This window comes from Giraffa tippelskirchi, chromosome 2 (genome assembly GCF_054371585.1).
Source record: "Giraffa tippelskirchi isolate mGirTip1 chromosome 2, T2T-mGirTip1v1.2.pri, whole genome shotgun sequence".
NCBI lineage: Eukaryota > Metazoa > Chordata > Mammalia > Artiodactyla > Giraffidae > Giraffa > Giraffa tippelskirchi.
In genome coordinates, this window is record NC_137276.1 from 67,855,473 (window position 1) to 67,878,829 (window position 23,357).

Sequence of the window (23,357 nt, forward strand, 5' to 3'; positions counted from 1 at the left end):
TTTCTAGACATTGTGTGGCTCTTTCACGTTTGAGTTTGTGAGTTTTTCCCCAAACTTTGTTTTCATTTAGAAATGTTTCTATTTCCCCATTTTTCTTTTATTTGTCTTCTTCACCCTTTTACACCCTAGTTCTAGCCTCAGTTTTACCCAAAGTTGATTTGAATTACACCAGATTGCAGCAAGCAGAGAAGGCGCAAATGGAAATTGAAGATGAGGACAAGAAATATCTACAAGATTATCAGAGTAAATTCGACAATCTGCAGAAACAAATCTCCCAAAAGGAGAAACAGCTGTGAGTATTTTACTTGGAAATAAATACTTGTGTTAATATAATTTCCCCCTCTTTTCCTCCTCCTTTTTTTGCATGTAATGGAAGAAAACCTGTATTTTCATTTATTTAACGACGCTGGCTAGATGGTAGAGTTTTCCTTCAAAAAAACAAAACAAAACTAGAAAGCGCAGTTGTGATAAGACTTATGTTTTTGCTCCCTGTATTGTTTATAGAGTTACTTTCAACCATCTTGTTATCTTGCTCATGGAGAGTTTTATTCTTTTTGGTTGTTCAGCATTAATCTGATGGCCATTATGTTTCTAAATACTGGGTGTAATAGACCTTTGTAACTCCATGGAGTTTATATTATTAAAAAACATGATGTTTTCTGAGAATATTTTTATTAGTACTTCATATGATAGATCTACATATTACCAGTTAAGAAAGATGCCAAAAAAACAAGCTGTAGGTGAAGTTTTATCCCATTTTTTATAAAATTAAAACTGCATAGGTGTGTATTTACATATAGAAAAGTTTTAAGAATATAGATTCTGGGGACTTCCCTGGCGGTCCAATGATTAAGACTCCATGCTTCCACTGCAGTGAGCTTGGATTTTATCCCAGTCGGGGAACTAAAGTCCCACATGCCACACAGCCAAAAAAAAAAAAAAGAATACAGATCCTGGGAAATGATTATCTCAAGGGAGTAATGGCAAATCGACAGTAATGGCAAATTGATAGTGAAAGTAAAATTACTTTTTACTTGTTTTAGATCAGTATTTTTTAACCCCAAGAAATACGTACCATTTTTGTTATTAAAGAAAACAGCAAAACAGCAGTAGGAAATTGTTATACATTAGCAGTCCATGTGTAACATTAAGCAATATCACTTACCAGCTATGATGTGTTACTTGCTAAGCTACCTTTAAATCCATTGCTTAAAAAGCAACTATGCTCCAATAAAAATTAGTTAAAAAAATCCATTGGTTGAGGTGTTGTTCTTTTCTATTCTTGATGATTTTCTGTCTAGTGGTTCTATCAATTATCAAGAGAGTATTTGTTGAAATATCCTAACTATAACTGTGGATTTGTGTATCTCTACTTTCAGTTCTATCAATTTTGGCCTCTTGTATTCTGGAGTTCTGTTTGGTGCCTACACATTTAGCATTTCTTTGTCTTCTTGGTGAACTGACCTTTTATCATTTTATAATGTTCCTTTTTTGTCTCTGGTAATTTTATTTGCTCTGAAATCTACTATATCTCATATTAACATAGCCACTCCTGCTTTCTTCTGATTAACGTTTTCATGTAGTAAAGAAAAGATCAATGTTATGTACATCTTCTATCTTTTTACTTTCAGCCTAATCTGTTTCATTATATTTGAAGTAAGTTTCCTACAGTGCGTGTTTTTTATCCATTCTGCCAATCTCTCTCTTAATGATATATATAGCCCATTTGCATTTAGTGTAGGAGAAGGTCTTGCCTGGAAAAGCCCATGGACAGAGGAGCCTGGTAGGCTGCAGTCCATGGGGTCGCTAAGAGTCAGACACAACTGAGTGACTTCACTTTCACTTTTCACTTTCATGCATTGGAGAAGGAAATGGCAACCCACTCCAGTGTTCTTGCCTGGAGAATCCCAAGGATGGGGGAGCCTGGTGGGCTGCCCACTATGGGGTCGCACAGAGTCGGACACGATTGAATTGTTGATATATTAGAGCTTAAACCTACTGTTTTATTTTTTCTGTTTTCATCCTGTATTCAATTTTTCCTGCCCTCTCATGGGTTACTTGAACATTATTTAGAATTCCTTTTTGATTTATCTATAGTATTTTTAAGAGTGTCTCTTTGTATAGATTTTTAAAAGTGGTTACTCTGGACATTGTATTATATAGTTGCAACTTTTCACTACTGATATCAACATTTTAGTACTTTGAGGGAAATGTGGAAGCCTTACTTCCACTTAGACCTTTTTATACTCTTTTTACAATATAATTTGCTTAAATATTTCCTCTATATAATATTGAGAACCACATTAGACAATGATATAATTTGTGCTTCAACCATTAAACATAATTTAGAAAACTTTCTATTGTTCTTTTTTTCTTCATGATGCTCCAAGTTTTCCTTCTTTGTGTCTGAAGAAGTTCATTTGGACATTCTTCTAGGGTAGGTCTTTTGGCAGCAAATTTCCTTAGTTTTCTTTCATCTGAGGTCTTGATTTCAACTTTATTTCTGAAGGGTAGTTTCAGAATATCTTTAGAATTCTGAGTTGACAGTTATTTTCTTTCAGGAATTGAAAGTGTTGTACCACTTTCTTTTGGTCTTCATAATTTCTGATGAAAAGTAGACTGAATCATTGTTCTTCTAATTTCTCTGAAGATTCTTTCTTTGGATTTATGCTATTTCAGCTTTGGTCAGCCTCTTCGATTATTAGGCTTATGTTTGTCAGATTTGGAAAAATTTCAGCCATTATATCTTCAGATATTTTTTTCAGTTCCATCTGCTTTCTCCTCTCCTTTCTGGGACTCTGATATCGTAAATGTTAGATTTTTTGTTACTGGTCCTACGGGACCCTGACAGTATTCTTTTTTTTTTTTTTAGTCTGTTTTCTTTCTGTTGTTCAGATTGGGTAGTCTCCGTTCTGTGGGTTTTTTTTTTAATAATTTAATTAATTTATTTATTTTTGGCTCTGCTGGGTCTTTGTTGCTGTGCAAGCTTTTCTCTAGTTGCCATGCTTGGGCTCCTCATTGCAGTGGCTTCCCTTGTTGCAGAGCACAGGCTCTAGGGTGTGCAGGCTTCGGTAGTTGGGGCATATAGTCTCCGTAGTTGCAGCTCCCCGGCTCTGGAGCACAGGCTCAGTAGTTGATGGCACACAAGGCTTAGTTACTTGTGGGATCTCCCCAGATCAGGGATCAGACCCCTGTCTCCTGCATTGGCAGGCAAATTCTTTACCACTGAGCTACCAGGGAAGCCCCTGTTGTTCTGTTTGGAAGTTCATTCTTTCCTCATCTTCTTTTCCTGTCATTCACTGAGATTCATTGCATGTATGTATGTATGAATGAATCCCATTCATTGAGATTATTGTATTTTTCAGTTCTAAGATTTCCATTTGATTCTTTCTTTCTTGCAAAATTTCCTTCTTTCCTCCCAAAACTTCTTATTCATTAATTTGTTTCAAGCATATTCTTTTTTCCCAGAGGAGATAAAATATAAACTTTATTTTAAATGATAGTCAGAAGTCTACGTCACAATCTGGGTAGGAGAGGGAATTTTCAAGTGGAGGAAATTACATTTTGGTAATTTTTTATTTGTTTTGTATTTTATCGAACTACAGTTGATTTAAAATGTTGTGTTTTATGCATAGAGCAAAATGATTCAGTTATTCATGTATATATATATTTTTGGATTATTTTCCTTTACAGGTTATTACAAAATATTATTACAAAATATCAGGTATAGCTCCCTGTGCTATACAGTGACAGTATTGTGTTGTTTATCTGTTGTATATATAGTAGTGTGTATGTTAATCCCCAAATTTTAATTTACCACCCCCTTCCCACCTTCCCTGTTCGGTAATCATAAGCTTGTTCTCTGTGTCTGTGGGTCTATTTCTGTTTTGTATGTAAGTTTCTTTTTTCCCAAGATTCCACATGTAACTGATATCACATGATATTTTGTCTTTGTCTGGCTTACCTCACTTAGTATGATAATCTCTGGGTCCATTCATATTGCTGCAAATGGCATTATTTCATTCTTTTTATGGCTGAGTAATATTCCATTGTATAAATGTACTACATTTTCTTTATTTATTTATCTGTTGATGGACATTTAGGTTTCTTTCATGTCTTGGCTATTGTAAATAATGGTGCAGTGAACATTGGGATACGTGTATCTTTTTGAATTATGATTTTCTCCAGCTATATGCCTATGAGTGGAATTGCAGGATCAGGTGGGGTTTTTTCTAACCCTGTTTTTATTTTTTTTAAGGAATCTCCATACTGCTCTCCATATTGGCGTCGCCAATTTAGATTTCCTCCAACAGGGTAGGAGGGTTCCTTAAGCATATTTTTAACTGATTATGGGAACATTTTTATGATGGTTGCTTTAAAATTCTTGTCAGTTAATTCCAGCATCTGGAATTATCTAACATGTTGTCATCTGTTGATTGTTTTTTCTTATCCAAGTTGAGATTTTTCCTGGGTCTTGGTCTAACAAGTGTTTTTCAGTTGCATTCTGCACATTTTGGGAACTATGTTATGAGACCGCATCTTCCTTAATGTTTTAGCATCCTTCACTGAAACCACACCAGCAGGGGAATGTAGACACTGACCACTGACCCTTCGTACCAAGTAGGGGTAGAAGCCCAGGACTATTCCTGGATGGAATGGAGAAGGGTGCCTAACTAGTGGGCAGGAATTGAAATCTGTGCTTTCCACTCATTGACACTGTGGAGCGAGAAAGTGGTACCTTGTTACCATGAAGTGGGAGTGGAAATCCAGGCTGCCCTTTTGGTCTCTGTTGACACCATCCTGGAGGAGAGTGTAAAAGGTACCTCATTGACACTAAGCAAGGGTAGAAATCTGGGCTCTCCACTTGGCCTTTGCTGACATTGTGTGGAGGGTAAGAAATGCCTTGTTACTGATGCATATAGAAGTCCAGCCTCTCCATATGACTTTCACTAACATCACAGAGGTGGATGGGGAGGGATAGCTCATTACTGTTAGGTGATGGTAAAAGTTCAGACTCCCCACTTGGCTTTCTCTGATACTACCACAGGTGGATTGGAAGGGATACCTCATTATTGCCAGGTGAGGGTAGGAATTATGCTCCCCACTTGGCTTTGGCTGACAGTGGTTGGGGTGAGCATGGTTTCTTCCTGTGGTGCTTTTTGGAGTAGGCCGTTTATTGTTGAAATAAAATTTCTTTGGAATAGGGTGTTTATTGTTGAAATAAAGTTTCTATCATGCTAGGCTGCTTATTCCTGGCTCTTTGGCAGGAGAGAGTAGGCTTTCCTTGGGACTTTTTTCCTCTGTGCCCATTGCTGTTTGTGTGTGGGGGATTTTTCAGCACCCAGTCTGAGCTTTTAAGGAAGCAAAAAGAAGCCTCAGGGCACTCATCACCAGTGTTATTACTTGAATCCTGGGGTTCCTAGCTGGTCTGCTTTCTTCTTTTCCCCCCTTTCAGAATATTCTTATATTTGTTTATATATAATGTCTAGGGTTTTTAATTGTACTTAGTTGGACAGTAGAAATGTATTTACTCCACCTTGTCCAGAACCAAATTAAGTTTCTTTTCAATTTGCCATAAAAATAACATTTTGAGAAGCTGGTATATAGAATAAGGCTTTAGGCCAGGGAATATTACCTTGGTTGAAAACTTGCATCATTTGTACATTGTGAAACTAAAACCCACCCATTTTTCTACCTGCCCCCCCACAAAAAAAAGATACCACTAGGCAAACAAACATTTTCTCTTAATCTTTAAAGTTTCACAAAAGCACTTTTAGGACTTTCTTGGCCACAGAAATCAAAAGGAACATTTAAGTTGTCAGGTTTATTAACGGGTGCCAAGGGCTTTCTTGTTTAATTCCTTGTGCCCTGCCAAAATGGAAAAATGTGAAAAGCAAGACTGGGACACTTTGCCAGTCAATAAAAGACAATCTTGAAACTTTAGTAATCTGTGTTACTGAATGGCTTTTCTAGAGTTTGACAGAAATATAGGTAAGACAAGTCTGATATTTATTCTTCAGTGCTGCCTCTATTTGATCACTGCCCAAAGGACAACCCAAATAATGCTCCAGGGACCTGGCCCTTCCCAATAGGACTAACCTACACAATAGGACGCTGGTAGAGCTGGGGAGAGATATTTGTCCCTCATGAAACCGTGAAAGTAATTTTGTTTCTCATTTGGTGCCATTTTGGTAGAGCATAAACATGTTAACAATTTAGAGATCTTAGGAATCTCTGATGGCTGAGAAAAATTAGAACTATTTCTATAGAAATAGGAAATTGGGACTTTGTCCAAGAAAAACAGATTCCTTTTTTTTTTTTTAACATATTCCCTTTTTTCACCTAAAATGGAAAAAACTTCTGGTTTCTTAACTCCCCAACCAGGAATTGAACTCACCACACACCATGCAGTGGAGTGTTAACTGCTGGACCTCCAGGGAATTCCCTGGACATACATTTCTTCTTTATAACATTTTGATGAACATCATTTTTTGGTATGCATAGATATTTTTGCTTTTTAGAAAGAGGAAACATGCTACATACTCTCTAGTATCTTGTTTATTATATTTATTATTGATACATCATGAACATTTTATCATATCAATTACTGTAGGTCTATACCATTGTATCTCAGTTAACCTCAAGGAATCATTTAGCTTGAAAAAAATGTGCTTTATTGTTTAAATTTGCATATCTTTGATTACTAGTGATAGCCTTTTGTATTTCTTTTCTGAATTGTCAGTTCGTATCCTCTTTTTTTCCTCTGTGGTGTTCAGTTTTTTAATATTTATTTGTAAGAACTCTTTATTTATTCTGGGTCTTTCACAAACAGTGAAAATGTTTTCTAAGTTATAGTTTATTTTTAAACTTTGTTCATAGTGTTTTTTATTCATGTAGGCATTTTACAGTAGATTTTTTACTATTTATTTTTTAGACATTGTATATTTTTTATATAGTTATATTTTCCCTTTTTTTCCTTTATGGTTTCTGCCTTTGGTGATCAACATGTGTTTTGACAGTATATGTAAAATAACTTAAAATCAAAATTTTTCTTTTGCTTTCTCAATCAGTTTTTTCTGATTCTGGATGATGAGGCCACTCAATGCACTCTGTACTTTGCTTACTCAGTGTTAGCAATATATACCTGTCCCTCCATGCTGCTGCTGCTAAGTCGCTTCAGTCGTGTCCGACTCTGTGCGACCCCATAGACGGTGGCCCACCAGGCTCCCCCGTCCCTGGGATTCTCCAGGCAAGAACACTAGAGTGGGTTGCCATTTCCTTCTCCAATGCATGAAAGTGAAAAGTGAAAGTGAAGTTGCTCAGTCATGTCCGACTCTTAGCAACCCCATGGACTGCAGCCTACCAGGCTCCTCCATCCATGGGATTTTCCAGGCAAGAGTACTGGAGTGGGTTTGTCCCTCCATATCCCTTTTAAATCTGTGGTGAAATAGTATTTATCAACAATTTGTAAATTCCATTTTGAAGTATCTCGTCTCTTCAACTTGAATTATAAAATCTCATATTTGCTTCCCTGAAAATAATTTGGCTATAGATGGAAATGCTAACCTTATGAGGAAACAAAAATAATTTTAACACAAAAAATTAAAATAATGTAATACTGTGATATTCTCAATATTATGACATAACATTATAATTAAAATATACTAGCAACTATAGCATTATTAGTGTATACCTTACCTGATAGCAAGTGCTTATGATAAATAATTATTGAAATATTTTGGCAGGCTTTCCTAAAATGTGAGAATTTGACTACTTTTCTTTTTCCAGCTAGCACCTGTTGTTTGATTGATGAAACAGTGCTTTCAGATGTGAACTGGCATTTTTCAGACAGTGTGGATTTTCATCCAGTGTCTCCTTGGTCTTAGATCTGTTCTGTAATGGGTCAGCTTCTAACAGTAATCTTGTTACTGTAATCTTGTCAAGTAGCACTTGACACCAGGATTGATTTCTCCGTTACTGATGTTGGATTGACTTAGTGGTTGCCATAATTCTTAAATCAGAGCAATACTTTCCATTAGTTTGTTGTAAAAATTTTCTCTTGGCACAGAACATGGTTCCATTTCTAAGATAGAACCAAGCCTTAATAGTATGGTGTGCCTTTCCAGGCATTTTCCATGCTTATCCAGTATTTATGTATGTAGAATTAGTAAATGACAGGTCACATGAGGTTTTTGTGATCGAAAAATTAACTGAGATTTGAGATCTGAAAACCTGTGCTACTGAGCTTGTTTTCTAAAAGGTATTTGTGAAAGAAAATCTGAAGAATTTAATTACAAAGGTGAAAGTAATCAACCAATGAGATACTCTTAAAAAGAATACATACAACTGTCATGTGAGAAAGAGCACTGAGCCGTCTTTGTATTACTTGTCATTCAAGGGTGCAACTGGAAACCGATCTGAAGATTGAGAAGGAATGGAGACAGACTTTGCAGGAAGATCTTCAAAAGGAGAAAGACACTGTATCTCATCTCAGAAATGAGACCCAACAGATCATTACTCTTAAAAAAGTAAGTAATGGTGGTAAACCTTAAAAATCCTATCCTGATGAAAGTTACTTGACAAGACAATCAAGTCATAATTTACCTGTATACGGAGGAAACAAAGTATACTGGTCTTCTTTAAAAATATCATTAAGGGGATTAAATGAATAGAAAATAGTTGATAATAAATAGAGCAGCTATTTTTTATAAAAAGCTGAAGGATACACTCCTATCCTTTAATGGTATGTATACGATGTGGAGTTTGTTTCTTTTAAATTGCATTTTCTGTCTTTTATTATTTTGAAGGAGTTCCTTAACCTCCAGGATGAAAATCAGCAGTTGAAAAAAATATATCACGAACAGGAGCAAGCTCTTCAAGAACTTGGCAACAAACTTAGCGAGTAATTTCTCTTTTTTCCTTTTACTAAGTAGTCATTGACTTTTATAAAGTTATGAGTGTGCCAAACCAAATAGGCATAAAAGTTTAATATAAAACAGAAAGATATCAACTATTAAAAACAAAGCCAAACAAAAACTTCAAAATTAACAAGTAAGGGTGTGGACTGGGGAGAGATTGTGTTAAAAATTATGTTCTAAAATGAACATAGATCTTAGCTCCAAATATTTTCTAGTAGATGAAATCTAAGACTGTTGTTTAATTTCTACAAATCATATTTTTCTCAGAAGTCAAATTTTCAGAATAGTTGGAGAGATCTTTTTCAGACTTTTCTGAGAAAGAGCCACCATTGTGAAAAGTAGATGTTGTTTGATGCTATCTGTAGTTGGGGCTTAACTTCATACAGTGTGGTTGGTTCTATCACATTGAAGTGTTACTGGGTTCCTATGAGGACAAGAAGGAGAAATGGATTTCTGTCTTTCTCACATTTTGCTCCTTGTTCCACATTGTCTGTGTTTGGGATTAGCTTCATCTTTGTGCCCTGATTGAACATATTGTCAAATATCTAGGGTAAATGCTGGAAGGTTTGATTTAGTATTGAATGTACCACTGTCATGTTAGAAAATAACAAGTGTCTTTTTTTTATAATACAGAAAAGTTAAAGAAAGCTACAGTGACCCATAATTCTGTCACTTAAAGAAATCCCTTTGATGTTTTATATGGTTAGAAAATTCAAAGAGCACCAAAAGGGAACTTCCCTAGTTGTCCAGTGGTTAAGATTCTGTGTTTCCACATGAGAGTTGTGGGTTCGATCCCTGGTCAGGAAACTAAGATCCTGCAAGTGACACAGCCAAAAAAGAAAAAAGTAAAATGAAGTGAGGTTGGGAGGGGGCAGGTCATGCAGAATAATGAGACATTCAATTTTGTTGAAAGGGAAAGTTAATAGCTCAGAAATAGTTTTTAAGCTTACCATTCAGGATCTGCATTTTCAAGTTATGACTAAATTTTAAAGTTAGCGTTCATTAATGTCGTTCATTAGAATGGGTGAATTTAACTCAGATGACCATTATATCTACTACTGTGGGCAAGAATCCCTTAGAAGAAAAGGAGTAGCCATCATAGTCAACAAAAGAGTCTGAAATGCAGTACTTGGGTGCAATCTCAAAAACAACAGCATAATCTCTGTTCCTTTCCAAGGCAAACCATTCAATATCACAGTAATCCAAGTCTATGCCTCAACCAGTAATGTTGAAGAAGCTGAAGTCGAACAGTTCTATGGAGACCTACAAGACCTTCTAGAACTAACACCCAAAAAAGATGTCCTTTTCATTATAGGGGACTGGAATGCAAAAGTAGGAAGTCAAGAGCTACCTGGAGTAACAGGCAAATTTGGCCTTGGAGTACAGAGTGAAGCAGGGCAAAGGCTAACAGAGTTTTGCCAAGAGAACGTACTGGTCATAGCAAAGACCCTCTTCCAACAACACAAGGGAAGACTCTACACATGGACATCACCAGATGGTCAATACCAAAATCAGATTGATTATATTCTTTGCAGCCAAAGATGGAGAACCTCTATACAGTCAGCAAAAACAAGACCAGGAGCTGACTGTGGATCAAATTATTAACTCTTTACTGCCAAATTCAGAGTTAAACTGAAGAAAGTAGGGAAAACCACTAGATCATTCAGGTATGACCTAAATCAAATCCCTTACCATTACACAGTGGAAGTGACAAATAGATTCAAGGGATTAGATCTAATAGACAGAGTGCCTGAAGAACTATGGACGGAGGTTCGTGACATTGTACAGGAGGCAGTGATCAAGACCATCCCCAAGAAAAGGAAATGCAAAAAGGCAAAATGGTTGTCTGAGGAGGGCTTACAAATAGCTGAGAAAAGAAGAGGAGCAAAAGGCAAAGGAGAAAAGGAGATATACCCATTTGAATGCAGAGTTCCAAAGAAGAGCAAGGAGAGATAAGAAAGCCATCCTCAGTGATCAATACAAAGAAATAGAGAAAAAACAATAGAATGGGAAAGACTAGAGATCTCTTCAAGAAAATTAAAGATACCAAGGGAACATTTCATGCAAAGATGGGCACAATAAAGGACAGAAATGGTATGCACCTAATGGAAGCAGAAGATATTAAGAAGAGGTGGCAAGAATACACAGAACTAGACAAAAAAGATCTTCATGGCCCAGATAACCATGATGGTGTGATCACTTACCTAGAGTCAGACATCCTGGAATGCAAAGTCAAGTGGGCCTTAGGAAGCAACACTACGAACAAAGCTAGTGGAGGTGATGGAATTCCAGTGGAGCTAAAAGATGATGCTGTGAAAGTTCTGCATTCAACATGCCAGCAAATTTGGAAAACTCAGCAGTGGCCATAGGACTGGAAAAGGTCAGTTTTCATTCCAGTCCCAAAGAAAGGTAATGCCAAAGAATGCTCAAACTACTGCACAGTTGCACTCGTCTCTCATGCTAGTAAAGTAATGCTCAAAATTCTCCAAGCCAGGCTTCAACAGTATGTGAACCATGAACTTCCAGAAGTTCAAGCTGTATTTAGAAAAGGCAGAGGAACCAGACATCAAATTTGCAACATCTGCTGGATCATCGAAAAAGCAAGAGAGTTCCAGAACAACATCTATTTCTGCTTTATTGACTATGCCAAAGCCTTTGACTGTGTGGATCACAGCAAACTGTGGAAAATTCTTCAAGAGATGGGAATACCAGACCACGTTATCTGCCTCCTGAAAAATCTGTATGTAGGTCAAGAAGCAACAGTTAGAACTGGACATGGAACAACAGACTGGTTCCAAATAGGAAAAGGAGTACGTCAAGGCTGTGTATTGTCACCCTGCTTATTTAACTTAAATGCAGAGTATATCATATGAAATGCTGGGCTGGATGAAGCACAAGCTGGAATCAAGGTTGCTGGGAGAAATAACAATAACCTCAGATATGCAGATGACACCACCCTTATGGCAGAAAGTGAAAAACTAAAGAGCCCCTTGATGAAAGTGAAAGAGGAGAGTGAAAAAGTTGGCTTAAAACTCAACATTCAAAAAACTAAGATCATGGCATCTGGTCCCATCACTTCATGGCAAATAGATAGGGAAACAGTGGAAACAGTGACAGACTTTATTTTTTGGGGGGCTCCAAAATCACTGCAGATGGTGACTGCAGCCATGAAATTAAAAGCTCCTTGGAAGAAAAGCTATGACCAACCTAGACAGCCTATTAAAAAGCAGAGATATTAATTTGGTGATAAAGTCCATCTAGTCAAAGCTGTGGTTCTTCCAGTAGTCATGTATGGATGTGAGAGTAGGACTATAAAGAAAGCTGAGCACCGAAGAATCGATGCTTTTGAACTGTGGTGTTGGAGAAGACTCTTGAGAGTCCCTTGGACCGCAAGGAGATCCAAGCATTCAATCCTAAAGTAAATCAGTCCTGAATATTCATTGGAAGGAGTAATGTTGAAGCTCCAATACTTTGGCCACCTGATGCAAAGAACTGACTCATTTGAAAAGACCCTGATGCTGGGAAAGATTGAGGGTGGGAGGAGAAGGGGACGACAGAGGATGAGATGGTTGGATGGCATCACCGACTCAATGGATATGGGTTTGAGTAAGCTCCGGGAGTTGGTGATGGACAGGGAAGCCTGGTGTGCTGCAGTCCATGGCGTCGCAGAGAGTCGGACACGACTGAGCGACTGGACTGAACTGAACTGAAGCTCATTTCTCCATTTGTAAATTGAAGAGTTATAAAATACCTATAGAGTTCTTTTTCTGATTAACAGAATAGGTATGTGAAAGCACCTAGCACAGTACCTTTCCTCATCTCAAGCAGAATATTATTTTTCTTGTCTGTATGATGAACAGGATGGATCTGAAAGTTACTTTCCAGTGCTTACATTCTAAACCAGCAGTTTAAAATATAAATGATTAACTTTTATTTGAAAAGTACTTTTGATGATGACATATTTACTCTTAATTGATTTCTTATTGAAGGATTCTTATAAAGAGAAATTTTGATAGATTTTGCAAAGCTTTAAATGTTAATTATTCAGGACTTCCCTGGCAGCCCAGTGGGTAAGACTTCCTACTTCTGCTGCAAGTAGATTCAGTTTGCTCCCTGCTTGGGGAACTAAGATCCCACATGAGCATGGTGAGGGCAAAAAAAAAAAGTTAATTATTCTGAATAAGTTATAATTGTAGATAAACTGTCTAGTATGAAGATTAAAGTAATGAGCCTGAAATATTAATATTTGGAGAAAACATGGAGTGTGAAATTTTAGGATGAAATATTAGAAAAAGAAAAATCTAGACTAATCTGTGTCATAATTACTGACAGTTTAAAATAACTGAAAGAGGAAAAAACCAGCTTCTCCCTTATCCTCACTGAGGCTTAAATTCCAAGAAGAAAAACTTCTAGTTTAAGGAATAAATTACCAGGATTCTTCCAATGTAGTATTCTGTAGATGCTATTCTTTCCATATAAAGAAACTTACAGATTTTTTTCCTTCATAGAGGGATTTCAGGGTTATCTGAGGTTTATATAATCTATGGATGTTTTCCTATAGTATCATAATTGATTGTATCACATTTATTACATTCTCATGTTTTATTTTGACCTTTCTCTATGCTTTTTTCATGCTGTGGTCAAATATTTTCAGAAACTTAAATACATATTCCTAAATGGAATTTAATTAAAATGAATAATATAGACATCTGTTCCCTGCCTAGGACAAGGAAAAGGTGTTCTTTTACATTGTGTTTATTGGAACTGTAACTGATACTCTCTTTCTTTAGGATAGTTCGGCAATTTGTATCAGGGTGGAAGGGGCACCCTGCTTTTTTAGGGTCCGTATTTGTGAATAAAGGCATTTTAACCAGAAATAAATCAACACCAGTAAGTTTTCATATAGAAAGTATTTCTGTAGTGAACACCATTTAAGTAAGCTATTTTTATTCCATATTCAGTTTTTCTGTATTTTGGCCACTATTGCTATCAGCGTTATTTTTCCTTGGGTGCTTTTTGTTGATGAGAGTTCAGCTAGAAAATTTGATTACTCTGTTAGTATTTTAACACTGTGTAATTTTACATTGGTTATTCCCACTGTAAGAGTTGTTATGAGCCAGATAAAAGACTAACACTTTGTTTTTAAGTTTTGGAACAAAGAACACTTGCAGGGCAAAGCAAGTTCCTAGTGTTTTGCTTCAGACTTTAGTATTTTATGTATGTTTTAATCCGATTATTTCATTTTTAAGTTGTTATCTTAAGAAAAATAATACAAATGTTTGGTCATTTCAATTTTAATCAACAATGTTATGGCAAAAAGATTTGAAACATGTTGAAAATTCATCAGTAGGTAGTTATGTAAATTGAACACATATTCTTTGTCGTGGTATACCATGTAACCATTTAATAACAAGTCAGTAGCTCTAAGCCTTTCAGGATATATTGTTAAGTCATATGAGGAACTACGTAAATAATTTTTCCATTTGAAATACTTATACTCATTGACATGTAGAGATGATCATGTCTGGGTATTGGGATCACAGATAAATATTGCATGTTAAGTAACATGTAGTTTTAAAAGGTTAAAAAAGTATTATATCTTCCTTAATATATTCCTTCCACTCTTACTTACCATTCTGTAGCATCTGCTACAGAAAGAGTATTCATAATGGTTAACAGAGATGAGGGTTTAAATCCTGGCTTCCTCAGTTACCATCTTGTGACTTGTTACAAGTGACTAAACCTCATAAGACCTCACTGTTTTCATCTTTATAAGTGTTTCTGAAGACTAAATGAGATTACACATGCAAAGTTTATAGCATAGTGTCTGGTACCTCAGCTATTTATTGACAGCTACAATAAATGATACCTATCATTAATATTCATAACCACATGAAAATTCCAACATTTTTTCTTTAAAAAAAGCAAATTTTAAATCTCAAAACTATTTTTGCTTTAGGTCGTTTAAGAAATATAGGAAAATGTTAAATGTAATCCCACTAGCCAAAGAAGATCATTAGAATAATATAGTATATACAGTTTTATATCCTATGAAAATTCAGTACCTTTCTAAGGAATTACTAGATGTTCTGTATTTTAAAATGTGTACTGAAATTTGAACCAATTTATAATCTTTTTAGATCAAAACTTAAAATCGAAGACATAAAAGAAGCCAACAAAGCATTGCAGGTGAGTTTAAGTATTTTCCTCAAGTAGGAAGGTATGGGTATCTGTGAAAGTCTCCAGTAGAAGGTAAGGCCTTGTGTACTGTTGTTGAATCCTAGGATATATAGAGGCAGAAGCACTGAACGGGGAGCTTGTATGATGGGGTCCACCTCTTCCCTATACCTCTAGAACACATTATTAAAATTCCTCATGTTGGAAATGACCTTGGAAATAGTTTTGTCTACTTTCCTACAAAGTGTGGCATGGTTAGAGTGAAATTGCCTTTCGATTTGATAATCCTTTAATTCCTGAGCCAGTCTGTTACTTACTAGTTTTTGATCTTCAGCAAGTCACATATCACCATGGAGTCTGCTTCCTCTTATGATTTTGCATAAGGTTGCTTTGAATATTGAGTATGTTAATTGAGTGAAAGTGATTTGGTACAATTGAATATATGGTTCTTACAACAGAGGAGAAAATATAGTCTCTGTGTGAGTACTTCAATGACAGATGGCTTCTTACCACACAAGCTCCCCATTTCGTTTACCAAAGTGTTACATGAAAGTCATTTAAAAAGTCAAATTGTACTACATACTAGGAAGATTTTAAAAAAAAAAAGGGGGGACCAGTCTTTTGTTTTTCACCCTCTTGTCCCTTATCCATTCCAGATTTTGCCACCATTAGGGAGCTAGCTACTTTTAATTAAAAATAATTTTTTTAATTTTAAAAATAAACAAAGACAGCAATTCCAGAAGACCTCATGGGGTGCAGCATTTAGATGGATGTATGGGAAAAGAGACCAGCATTGCGTAGGATTCTGATGGCGGCTGAAGCAGAGGAGGGCGTGGGGTGGTGAGCTGTGAGGGAGAGCCAGCCGGGCTGCAGAGGGTCACCCGTGCCATCAGAGCGTTTCTCAAGGTAACACTGATGTCAGAACCCCTGGAGTTCTTGTGATGAAGCTGATTCCTGGGGGCCAGGTAGTCAGCATCCCCGAGCGTCCCTGGGAATGTGCGTTTGAACAAGAGCCCAAGTGGCTCTCTGGTACCTGCTGTGAGAACCAGGGCTCTGGGGGTCTTCAGGCGTGGGACCAGGTCCAGGGAGGCCTACCGGCCGCATCCCCCCTGGCCTGGCGGCCTCCGCTGCTCAGCAGGTGCGGGTTCCAGGGGGCCACCCTTCACTCTTTCTGGGCGCTTTCTCCCCACCTCTGGTTCTGAAGAAGGGCAGGCTGGCTCCCGGGGCTCCCAGGGTTGGAACACAGTGTGCAGGGCCGCAGCAGGCAGCTTGCCAGGGAGCTGCCCTGCCCCCTGCCCTCCACCTGCCCCTCAGCCCCTCCCCAGGCGGGCGGGCGCCTCTCACCTGAGCCGCTTCCTAGGGAAACAAAAGCAGGAAGGGAGCTGGCGGGGGACCAGGGGGACAGAGCAGGGGCGGGGGGCCTAGAGAGGCCCGCCTGGAGGACACGGTGTTCTAACCTGAGGCCTGAAGTCGGGAGCTAGCTACTTTTAATTCTTTTTAGTTTCTTCTCGCATTTCCCTATTTCTTTTTTTTTTTAATTAGTTTATTTATCTATTTTTTAACTTTACAATATTGTATTTGTTTTGCCATACATTGGCATGAATCCACCATGGGTGTACATGTTTTCCCCTTCCAGAACCCCCCTCCCACCTCCCTCCCCATCCTATCCCTCTGGGTCATCCCGGTGCACCAGCCCCAAGCGCCCTATATCATGCATCGAACCTGGACTGGTGATTCGTTTCACATATGATAATTTACATGCTTCAGTGCCATTCTGCCATATCATCCCGCCCTCGCCCTCTCCCATCGAGTCCATAATACTGTTCTATTTATCTGTGTCTCTTTTGATGTCTCACATACAGGGTTATTTTTACTGATTAACTAAATACCACATGTATGTGTTAGTATACTGTATTAGTGTTTTTCTTTCTGGCTTACTTCACTCTGTATAATAGGCTCCAGTTTCATCCACCTCATTAGAACTGATTCAAATGTATTCTTTTTAATGGCTGAGTAATATTCCATTGTGTATATGTACCACAGCTTCCCTATCCATTCGTCTGCCAGTGGGCATCTAGGCTGCTTCCATGTCCTGGCTATTAAAAACAGTGCTGCGATGAACATTGGGGTACACGTGTCTCTTTCAATTCTGGTTTCCTCAGTGTGTATGCCCAGCAGTGGGATTGCTGGGTTATATGGCAGTTCTATTTCCAATTTTTTGAGGAATCTCCACACTGTTCTCCATAGTGGCTGTACTAGTTTGCATTCCCACCAACAGTGTAAGAGGGTTCCCTTTTCTCCACACCCTCTCCTCCCTATTTCTTAAGTATTATGCAGACCTATGTATTGCCTCATTAACATGATGGATGAGGAGTTTTGCTAATTCTCTCCCTGGTCTGTCTACTCTTCACTGTTCTCCTCCTGTAGTTAAGTAAAAGTTTTTCTGAAATATATTTATTGTATATTCTTTATTATGAGTATTTAAATACTGCTCCTTGCTGGGGCAGCTAGTATTATATATTGCAGTTGTATTTTCTATCTTGAACTACTTTTCATTTCCTCTAGAGCTAATATTTGCTCCCCCTGCCTTTTTTGGTTGTATTTGAGAATCAGAGTTTTCTTATACCTTCAAACACTTCTATTAAATGCTTTCTGATAGAAGTTTTTCACATAGTAAAAATGAATCAAGGAATCGGTTAGTTCTTTCTTTTTCCATCAGAGTCATTCTTATTGAAGTTCTCTGCTTTATTGCTCCTGTCTAGTCTGGTCTGGTCACTCTCGTCCTGGCATTTCCCTTTGCTGTCATTCATTGTTTCACCTCTTTTTGCCATGCGACACAGCTTGTGGGACTTTATAAACAGCCAGCTAGGCATCAAACCTGGGTCTCTGGCAGTGAAAGCATGGAATCCTAACCAATTGATCAACATGGAATTCCCACTGGGTGATGCTTCCTTCGGTAGCCTCCTAGAAAATGGTGAATGAATAAAAGGTTTTATGAATCTGTATGCCTTTATTCTGCTCTCACACTTTTTTAGGAGATACGTAGGGATGTTTGCCCAACTGTCATTTTTTAAACTCTCGTAAAAATTTTTCACTGTGAAATATATATCATATATGCAAGAGGACATGTACAGTACAACTTAAAAATGCTAGCATACTGTTTTAGCTTGTAGTAGAACATGTGTGCTCCCTGATTGCATTCCCTTCCCTACAGTAACAGGCCTCTGTTTTTGTTAATCATTATGATTTTCTAACAGTTTTATCATTCATATCTAGCCTACATTATCCAGATTTCCATTTTTATGTGTATGAAAATGGATTTATATGACTTTTTTTTTTTTTTGGGTGCTTACTATTGTCCAGTTGATAGGTCTGGGACAGCTATTGTCATTTCTTACATTATGGATTTTATCTGATTTCTTCTTCATAGTAGTCTTATTTTTTTCCTCTATCCCCTTATTTAAGCCTATAAACTGGAAATTAAACCTAAAGGTTTGGTTGGATTCAAGTTCAACCTTCTGTGAGACTCATTTCTGTTACTATATTTTTAATATTCAGCAGGCTCCTATTTGCTCATTTTTCCTTTTTAAAATAACATCGTTTTATCTGAGGATATCCCATTATAATTTATTTAATGTTTTCTTTTATTGCTGCCATTCTGTTTCCTCTGAATTCTTTTCTTGTGTTTATTTGGCTGGAGTACTTCATGCCCAAATCATTCCTCAAATGTTAGAAAATCTCCGTTTCGATGAAAGGCACAAAAAATCTTGGAAGCCTGGTGTTTGTTGGTTAGGTGGGTGGGGATGGGTTGTAATAGACAGGGAGGCCTTGACCAAAGAGAAATCTGTTAACTTCCAATCTTTTGGGTATCTTCTCCCAGTATTGGTATCTACAGGACTTCTCTCTGGAGCAGTTGACTTTCTTCAGAGAAGGATCCTTAATACCGTGTTTGGAGGATGTAACCTGAGTAGGTGATATTCTGGAACACCAAGGGCAGAGAAAAATAGCCATTTGTTTGCAGAGCAGTAGCTTGCTCCCTTTAGCTTTGGCTTTGCCTGTAAACAGCTTTATTTTGTTGAGGAAGCAACTTCAGCTCCCTGGATCTTAAGTTTTTCTTATCTGTAAAATGAAAGCTTGAGGGTGCTGTTCTGAGGTCCCTTCTAGCTAATGCACTAGGCTTACCCTACATTGTACAGCCTTTCTCCTTGAGAGAGGTGCAAGGTAAGTTCATAAGTCTGGAAATAAAGTTGGAACCTCAACCCTGATGTCAGAAGTTTACTTACTTTTGAACCAAATGATGGTGTTTGGAAATCTGCTTCATGTCAGGCTCTCATCCTTACAAACATTGCTGGGCAGCAAACAAAGTTGCTTGCACTGTGTGGCTTTGGGATATTTGGCAAATCACTTTCCTTTTTATGGTGTTCAAGTTAGATTGAATTGTCTTCAAGGCCTCCTCTTGCTTTCAAAAAAATTCCATAATTCAAGTCATGTGACTCTGCTGGTTAGTCTCTCTGATGGGAGCTGTCTAGGGGTTTTTTTTGTTTTTATAACTTCACTTCTTACAGTCCTGTGTTCTAAGAAGCCTTAAGAGTGCCTGAAGTGCAGTAACCCAATACCTTTTGTCTTACCTCTGCTGTATCAGATAATAGGTGCTGGTTACTAAGACTGTGAAATAAAAACAGCCCGTGTTAACCTTGCAGTCTTGATCCCTGAATGCTTACTCTCTTCGTCTTAGTTTCTTCCAAGAATTATGCTGTCAGGTAGAAGAGGCTTTCAAGAAAACTCAGGCTTTTGAGAATGTCTGTGGGCTTTTCTGCTTGTAAGATTTTTCTCTCATTAGCTGGTGTAAGTCCTATGTTGCTCGCTCCCTCTTTCAAGTTAGAATCAGATATACTTGGTTCTGTGGAAGCAGCAGCAGCAGTGTAGCTTAGTCTGGGCTGTTTCCAAAAGGAACATGTGATGAGATTAATCAGAAATACAGGACTCCTTTCAAACTTAGGTCTTCTCCTTATAAAATGGGTACCACCTAACAAAGTTGCTTTCATAGGGGGAAAAATACTTTTCCTAGCCAAGATCTTGGTTGGTTAAGAATGAGTCGTTAGTTTAGAAATTTTAGGTATCAAGTTAACTTCTACCTGTTTAAGACTACTTATATTTGCTATAAAAGTTTACATAGTATCTATTAAATTTGTGAGTTACAGAAGGTAAGGGAAATTTATAGCAGTGTAGAACTGAATTTAAGGTGAAGTCTTATAAAACAATGAACTCAATCATCTGATTTACAAATTCTCTTCAAACTTTGTGGATTAGCTGTGTATAATACATACATAATGCCAAACTCATGTATTTCATATAGTGAAAACTTATCTTTAAATGTTTTTGGACTAGATATTAAGGTTCTTTCCTTATAGTTACTATCCATAGTGGATTTTTCTTAAAAACATTTGTCATGAAATGTTCCAGTATTCAGTTGTAAAGAGTAAACTGAACCATCATCAGTTTCACTGTTTATCAACATATGGCCAATCTTGCTTATTTATATAAGCATGTCCCTTTTTCCTCACCCAGATTATTTTGAAGGAAATTCCACATTTGTTTAATCTACAACTGTTTCAATACATCTATCAAAAAAAAGGACTCATTTTTGGCTTATCTACAACGCATATTCCTATAAAATGCTCTTGGTCAGAAATGTTTTCATATATCTTTTAGTACTAATTTGAGCATTAATAATCATATTTTTCCTCTACCAGGGACTGGTTTGGTTGAAAGACAAAGAAGCAACACATTGTAAACTTTGTGAAAAGGAATTCTCACTGTCTAAGAGAAAGGTAAGAGAGAATAGGAAGTGAGTCTAAAAGTTTTGGTGCAAATATGGCTAATTTTACTCATTTTTTTTCCTCTGATTTTTCCATTTAATAGCACCACTGTAGAAACTGTGGGGAAATTTTCTGTAATGCCTGTTCTGACAACGAACTGCCTTTGCCTTCTTCACCGAAGCCAGTACGGGTTTGTGATTCCTGTCATGCATTACTAATTCAAAGATGCTCATCTAACTTGCCGTAATATTCCAGAACTATTCTTACATATGAAAAGTACCTACGATGAATGTTACTAATGAACGTGTGTACAATGTATTCAGACAGCCCTTCTTAAGCAGCTTTCAGACAGCATTGGTACCAGTTTTACTTTCACATATTCAACTCACAGGAACTCTTAATGTATAATTTGACATTTCCTTTGCCATTTTTATTCAAAAATAACAGGGCATGCTTTAAAGTAACCTTATCCTAATTCCTGACTTTAGTCATCATGGAACTCTTTTCTTAATGCCATGGAGAGGCCAGAGAGCATAGCCTACATGTTTGCCTTATTTTGTAAAGGCCTTCTTAAAAATAGGGTTTCAGATTATTATTCTCCAGATTGTCAAATTGATATTTGATGGTGCCTGTAATTTTTTCTTAATGCACTTTAAAGCTTCACAGTTCTCAGAGAACGACTGGAAATGCACATTTTAGAAGTATTAATATTTCAACAGGTTTTTCATTAGCTTGGTAAAGTATCAACTGTATTTATTTGCTTCCCCTCCTCTGCCCATTTTGCATTAGAAAATGCCTTGTCTGTAGTCAATGTGGTATTTTGCTGGTAACTTTCAGATACAGTGGGTGAAAGAGGTATTATCTCAAAACCTTTTATTTTGAAAATAAGTTATATCCATTTCTTAGGGAGGACTCACACCTTTAAAAGTCAAAACATAGGAACTGCTCTGGCAGTTGTAGTAAAGGCTCCACACTTGCACTGCAAGGGGGCACAGGTTGGATCCCTGGACTAAGATCCTGCATACCACATGGGCATGGCCAAAAAAAGTCAAAACAAATTTTCCTAGAAAAAAAATGTCATAGCCGGGATTATAGGCTCATTTTCCCTTAAGCATTTAAGGAGAAATCTAAAACACAGTTAAAACTTTGATTTTGATTGTGACAGGTTTGAGTAAAAAAGTTCTGTACTACGTTTCCAGTCCAGTAACTTTTAGGAAGCATTACACTGTGGCAGTCTACTACAGTAGAGTAAAATACCATTTATTAGCACCTCCAAGCCAGGGCCTAGAGCAGACTGAAGATGGACTTTAGCCCTGCCATTACATACATACTTGAACTATTTCAAGCAAGTCAGTAAACACTAATCCCTGTTAATAGTTTATAGCATACCAAGAATTTAATCTTTAAAAACTACCCTTGCATAATTAACCGTTTCAACAGCATCACCACTTGGGGTTCTACTTTTTTCTTAAGTCATGCACTTTTGAGTCTGTACCTTTTAAACATGCCATTATTGGTATCCACATTACTCCTAAGAGCACTAGTGAATAAATCATGGCTACTCCCTCCCCACTAAGATAGCATTCCTTATTCTACAGGATCGTTATCTTGAGTACATACTTCTGTTGAGGTTTAAAATTAATTTTTTAAGTTGCCGAAGTATGAAACCACTGTTTTACTTTCAATTTATCTTTTCCATAATCCAGTCAGTTTTTAGTCTTCAATCAGAATGGACACACAGATTTACAGGTGGTCTTTAATGCTGATAGGAGTATTTGAAACACGAATTATATTCTTTGAACTGTTTTGTACTGATGGGATGGGTCAACATTTTTATGATGAGAGTAAGCAAAAATGAAAAAATTCAAGTGCTGTTTTTTATTATTGTGCTTAAACTTGAAAATGGGATTCTCTTAAATACCAAGCCTGGTTTCATTCAACAAATAAACCATGATTTTTAGTCCCAATTTAAATTCTTCACCACTCATGTTATTGCCATTATTTGGGCCTTTTGTAGGCAGGCTTTTTCTAAAAAGAAATTGAACTTGCTCCATTTTGTTTTGACTTGTATCTGAAAACCATAATCTAATTTTGGATTTTGTGTAATAGAACTTTGTATTTTGTGAACTTCGCGTACCGTTCCCTCATCTAGTAGTACTATCATCTAATGCTATCATGGTGCCAAGGAATTGTGATTGTAATTCTCATATTCACACTTCTCTAAAATGTGAATTTTATATAACAAATAAAACACCTGAAAAATTAAGCCTGTTTTAGAAAAGTGGTGTGAGCCTAGTAATTAAGGGAGTGAGTACAGGCAGTATGAATCATTGCTCCGGTTGATAGGTTCCACTTATGGTACCAAACAGCAGAAATCATTCCTTAGTCACTTTGTCTAATATTCAATTAGACATAGTACCTTCTACCAATTTGATTTCTAATC

At 37.1% G+C, this 23,357-nt stretch overlaps 1 protein-coding gene across 10 annotated transcripts in view; it reads left to right on the forward strand.

The window, feature by feature from the left end:
• RUFY2 (RUN and FYVE domain containing 2) overlaps nt 1–23,357 on the forward strand; it is a 69,119-nt gene that overhangs the window by 23,093 nt on the left and 22,669 nt on the right. For 5 of the 10 annotated variants that reach the window (XM_081568827.1, XM_081568830.1, XM_081568831.1 and 2 more), the window contains 6 exons: nt 173–292; nt 8,399–8,528; nt 8,808–8,902; nt 15,059–15,107; nt 20,849–20,926; nt 21,018–23,176. In XM_081568827.1, the coding sequence (XP_081424953.1) occupies nt 173–292; nt 8,399–8,528; nt 8,808–8,902; nt 15,059–15,107; nt 20,849–20,926; nt 21,018–21,161 (616 nt within the window). In that variant the 3' untranslated portion in view covers nt 21,162–23,176. Of the gene's footprint in view, nt 1–172; nt 293–8,398; nt 8,529–8,807; nt 8,903–13,708; nt 13,809–15,058; nt 15,108–20,848; nt 20,927–21,017; nt 23,177–23,357 lie in introns of those variants that run through there. The other 5 variants (XR_014076477.1, XR_014076479.1, XR_014076478.1 and 2 more) reach the window with 4 other exon arrangements.